Source organism: Cyberlindnera jadinii, assembly GCF_001661405.1.
Source record: "Cyberlindnera jadinii NRRL Y-1542 unplaced genomic scaffold CYBJAscaffold_42, whole genome shotgun sequence".
Lineage (NCBI taxonomy): Eukaryota > Fungi > Ascomycota > Saccharomycetes > Phaffomycetales > Wickerhamomycetaceae > Williopsis > Williopsis jadinii.
Genome location: NW_017963693.1, coordinates 64 through 5571, shown reverse-complemented (window position 1 = coordinate 5571; position 5508 = coordinate 64). Strand labels below are relative to the sequence as shown.

At 35.0% G+C, this 5508-nt stretch overlaps 2 protein-coding genes across 2 annotated transcripts; one reads left to right on the top strand and one right to left on the bottom strand.

Annotated features, from left to right (window-relative positions):
* The first annotated feature begins 386 nt into the window (after positions 1–386).
* On the top strand, positions 387–1299 carry CYBJADRAFT_170132 (uncharacterized protein). Its single transcript, XM_020216081.1, has one exon. The coding sequence runs from the start codon at positions 873–875 to the stop codon at positions 1149–1151; it is 279 nt and encodes a 92-aa protein (XP_020067642.1). The 5' UTR covers positions 387–872; the 3' UTR covers positions 1152–1299.
* Positions 1300–3794: 2495 nt separating this feature from the next.
* On the bottom strand, positions 3795–4685 carry CYBJADRAFT_170130 (uncharacterized protein). Its single transcript, XM_020216080.1, has one exon. The coding sequence runs from the start codon at positions 4238–4240 to the stop codon at positions 3962–3964; it is 279 nt and encodes a 92-aa protein (XP_020067641.1). The 5' UTR covers positions 4241–4685; the 3' UTR covers positions 3795–3961.
* Between the last annotated feature and the right edge of the window lie 823 nt (positions 4686–5508).

The following is a 5508-nucleotide window of genomic DNA, read 5'->3' as shown; positions in this document are numbered from 1 at the left end:
TTTTGAATTCTTATCAACACAAATATGACACAAAACCAAAAAAGTTTTATACACAAAAGTAGAAGTATCACAAGATAATGGCCAGAAACAAAAGATTGAGTAAGCGAAGAACAATGGCTGGGTAACAACCAAAGGGACCCCAAAGAACTCTCATTGGAACCTTCCAAAGACATCCTCAACTTGAGGAAGAAACATCAGCGGCTAATCCTGAACCACAGCACCAAGTTCAAGCGAATTGAGGTACGGCACAGTAAGAAGACCCATTACTTATTGAAACAGACTAACTCACCTGCTATGAGAACAAGACACAGAGCCAAGAAACCTCCAAGTTTTATCACAGAACACCCATGTAGAGATCACAGACTTACCACAACAAACGCCATTATCTGAATCTGAACCTGAGCTTGATAATGGTACTATGGCTGATAGACGAAGAGGTAGATGAAGAACTACGGCAGATGTTGCAGAAAGAGTGTTAGAAGAAATTAAACGAGATGGTGCTTTTGATTATGATCCCAACTTTCAATACATCATTAAGGATAACACCAACGGTTTTAATGAGAATGATAATCCAGTTTATGAACAACAACAACAACAACAACAACAGCGGAGACCACAAAGACCACAAAGACCACAAAGACCACCGAACTCAGTATGTAATCTAGGCTGCCTTGAAAAGTGTTGCGATTATTCTCATGCTTTCCTTATCGATACAGAATCACCATCTTTTTGTTGTGACAGGAGGCAGAATTCTACTCGGTGACTTATTCAAAAAACCTCTACAGTACCTGAAAGATGTCTTATTTGATCTAAACACGTCCAAATATTCTCGAACAACCAATCCTGGTGATTTGTGAGGTGGAACTTATTCAATGACCATCAACGGCCGTTTATTCGATAGAATTGATGGTTTGATAGCTCAGGAAAATGGAAAAGAGAAGTTGGCTGAAACTCATACATTAGATCCAACATTAGCCACAAATCTTCATCTTGAATTGATTAAAAGTTTTTTTCAAGATGATGAAGAGGATAATAAACATGAGGCCTGCATTAGGAAAATTGGTGAGTTTCTCTCTCAAAACGATCGTTATGCACAGCTGTTAAATACCACTGGAGAAATTGTTCAAGAGGAAATTACAGAGATGGGATAAATCAGAGGAGAAATTATCGTTCAATTTACGATCATTGAACTAACGGCACCAAAAAGTCGAGAACTTTAAAGAGTTTACCTTGGTGAGCAGAAGCAATAACCGCAGAACGTACTTAACTTTCAGTGTAAAGGGGAGATCTACAGGCGGCCTCACTTTTATCAATATGTGTAAGAGTGTTTTTTTATCTTTGAGTTGACCTCTTTTAATAAATAAAGGGCGATACAATTTTTTTCATACTAACGGTACTCAAATTAGTATCATTCTAACATATCCACACCATATACACTCTTGTGAATACTTCTACGAAATCTTACCCTACAGTTTTAGAAGACTCTCTAGCCGTTGATTTCGTCAGTTTCAAATGTCCATACTATTAAACGAGGGACCAAGGAATTAAAGACAACACCCGACGGGCCGTGCAGTGCAAGTCGATCGCAAAAGTCCAAATCGCGTTCACCGGGTCTAACCACTACAGGTCAACTTGTACAATAAACTACTTGAAGTACACCTAAGTGGACTTTCTTTCGTTTCATATATATATACCTCGGACAATGCTCTACCATGGTTATTCACTCCATCAAAGATTTTTTTGTTAAAATGTTTGATAGCAGGCCCTCTCTTCCTAGGAGTCCAATCACCAAACGCTCTATTATATTCTCACATAAAATGGAATTTTCGTACGAGGAAAAAAAAAATCAATTCCCACTTTTTCAAAACAAAAAAAGATCAATTTCAAACAATTTGGGAAATTTTTACTTGATTTTAACTCGATACCTTGCATAAGTTTTCTCGAGAAATATATAAAAAATAAATCTCAAATTCGATACTTTTAGTCACATACGCCTGGGTCACTTTCCATATGTTTACTCAATGTGATGTCTGTCAGAGTGTGCATATGTGTTTTATTCAAATTGAGACAACAACTTTACTAAGAATTGGTATTACATATATGCTGAAAGAAAAAGCAAAAACAATTCCCAAAAACCAAAGAAAAAAAAGGAAGACAAGAAAATGAAATACATATATCTAAAAGAATACAAAACAGCAAATAGGTTTAAGGGCTTTTTAAATGCATATTTTCGAGCAACTGCATTTTTATGAAAAGATTTATACAAACATTACGATACAACGATCTTCTACCACATGAAATTTTGAAAAATCTATTCCAGTCACAATATTCGGACCATGTAAAATATAGGCTTAATCATTCTGAGATATAATTTCATTTCTAACCAATGCTCTGAGTTTAATCATTAATCACAAATATGAGTGTCTGAATGTCTCAATGTTTTAGATTCCGAGCTGATATGCATTTATATTCTTTTTAATTAAGATTTAAGAGCAAAGTTCCACGCTTTGCTTAATATTCTAGTCCTGAATTCTTTCCGTATACTTGCCTTTCCTGTGCTTTCTAATATTTCTTAACTTCAGTAATGCCAGGTTTTAACGGATTAATTTTTCGTGTAGATTTATACCGAAAAGAAATATGGCTAGTTGTATACTGCGTTTTTATTCAAGATCACCAAATCATGATATGAGGGGTTTTTAGGCGTAATATCATCGCGCATTTTTCTAAGACAGGTATATGATGTAAAGAATTTGAACCAATTTAAGAGAATGTATCGAGATCCACAATACAGCAAATATTAAAATTTATACTACATTACCAGCAGATAGGTGATCGTTTTAGATTTGGTTTGTTTGTAATTTACAAATCGCCCTTACTCATTGGAGGAGTTGTGTCTTTTTACTGATAATACCTCAAGCCTTTCACATTAATGATTTCACAAATGTTTTTGGAGATACATGTAGTCTACAAATATTTAAACTGTCACATATTTTCTAATTTGTCGAATCGGGTACTTTAAATCTTTTAAATCGGTTAGATAGTGACATGTCAAGATACGGAACTAAGTATATGTTATATGATAGTTTCGATATATTTTTGAAAATACATCCTTTGGAGCTGTAATTCTTAAGTCGACAAACTTCTTTGTGAATTTTTGTGAGAACACATTTGTTTTGATTTCAGTACAAATCTGGTATATTTGATTGTGTTTTTTGATCTTGATTCCTTCTGAAATGTGTCTGTTTCAAATGCAATAATATCATGTATGTAGTAGTACTTATGGAATATTCTTGATTAAGTCTGAAACTTATGCACGAAGAAGAAAAGTAGATATAAAAATGTGTAAACAAAATAAAAAAGGATAAAGTGGTAGTAGAATAGATAGAGAAAATCCAAGATATATGAACGAGGTGTATTTAGAAAAGCCAAGATACACAGTGCTGTTTTGTTTTGTTTTGTTTGAAATTTAGGGGGCGTACTCACAAAAGAATTCAAAAAGGTATGCTTTGACAATAGTAAATGTTTTTGTGAAGAATTGCCCGTGCATGATGTAAATATTCTCGTAGAAATTAGACATGGCCTGATCCCTCATTAATAAAACGATGAATTTTGGAACGAAAGAAATCGACACCTAAAGATTTTTCTAAAACTGTATGGTAAGATTTCGTATAAGTGTTAGAATAATATTAATTTGAGAAGCGTTAGTATGAAAAATATTTGTTTCGCCCTCTATTTGATAAAAGAGGACATTTCAAAGATTAAAAATCACTCTTACAAATATTGATAAAAGTGGAGCCGCCTTTAGATCTTTTGTTTATGCGTACTCAAATTAAAGTCTGTTTTGTTGTTATTGCTTCTGCGCACCAAGATAAACTGCTTAAACTCTGGCAATTTGATATTCTTTGCTTGTTGGTGCCGTTAGTTCAATGATCGCAAATTGAACGATAATTTCTCCTCTGGTTTATCCCATCTCTGTAATTTTCTCTTGAACAATTTCTCCAGTGGTATTTAACAGCTGTGCATAACGATCGTTTTGAGAGAGAAATTCACCGATTTTCCTAATGTAGGCCTCAAGTTTATTATCCTCTTCATCATCTTGAAAAAAACTTTTAATCAATTCAAGATGAAGATTTGTAGCTAAGCCTGGAGTTAGTGTATAAATTCCTTTCAATTTCTCTTGTCCATTTTCCTGAGCTATCAAACCATCAATTCTATGGAATAAACGGCCTTTGATGGTCATTGAACAAGCTCCACCTCACGAATCACCAGGACTGGTTGTTCGAGAATATTTGGATGTCATTGCTTCCAATATCATATCCTTCATGTACTGTAGAGGTTTTTTGAATATCTCACCGAGTAAAACTTTCCCCTGTCACAACAAAGTGATGGTAATTCTGCATCGATAAGGAGAGCATGACAATAATCACAACACTATTCAAATCCACCTGGATTATAAACCGCGTTCTGTGGTCTCCGCCGTTGTTGTTGCTCATAAACTGGATCATCATTCTCTTTAAAACCGATGATGCCATTCTCAATGATGTGTTCAAAGTTGGGATCATAGTCAAAAGTACCATTACATCTAATTTCTTCTAGCGCTCTTTCTGCTACCTATACAGCATGTCTTCATATACCTCTTCGTCTATCAGCCATAGTACCATTATCAAGCTCAGGTTCAGATTCAGATAATGGCGTTTGTTGTGGTAAGTCTGTGATCTCTACATGGGTGTTCTGTGATAAAACTTGGAGGTTTCTTGGCTCTGTGTCTTGTTCTCATAGCAGGTGAGTTAGTCTGTTTCAATAAGTAATGGGTCTTCTTACTGTGCCGTACCTCAATTCGCTTGAACTTGGTGCTGTGGTTCAGGATTAGCCGCTGATGTTTCTTCCTCAAGTTGAGGATGTCTTTGGAAGGTTCCAATGAGAGTTCTTTGGGGTCCCTTTGGTTGTTACCCAGCCATTGTTCTTCGCTTACTCAATCTTTTGTTTCTGGCCATTATCTTGTGATACTTCTACTTTTGTGTATAAAACTTTTTTGGTTTTGTGTCATATTTGTGTTGATAAGAATTCAAAATGTAAACAATGCCTATAAAATCGGAAACTTCCTTACATTTTTGCGATTGCTAGGGCAACGACGAGCTAGACACAAAAAAAAAACATCATCCTAGGTTATTTCAGAAGAACCACCAATCAAATTAAAAGTCGGCATATAGGATGATAGAAATCAGTTCTAGTGTGTGGTAGTCTTAAAGTTTCTTAATTTTAGGTTGTTGTGATATAAGCAAATCCACGCGTCTTTCTTGATTATGCCGTACAAACTCTGAATTGTTATATCTGATGTTGTATTGAAGATTACATGCTCATACTTTGTATATCTCTTAGCCAGAGAAGTAGCTACCACTTGCTATACTTTGGGGAAATTTGAAGGAGGTTTGCTATTTTCATTAGTAACATTCTAACTAAGGTAAGAGAAAATCAGTTGACTCTTAACAAAAATTGTTAGTATGGTTC

What these genes read in the sequence shown, in the direction of transcription:
- CYBJADRAFT_170132 (XM_020216081.1), top strand. Translation starts at nt 873, where the DNA reads ATGACCATCAACGGCCGTTTATTCGATAGAATTGATGGTTTGATAGCT.
- CYBJADRAFT_170130 (XM_020216080.1), bottom strand. Translation starts at nt 4,240, where the DNA reads ATGACCATCAAAGGCCGTTTATTCCATAGAATTGATGGTTTGATAGCT.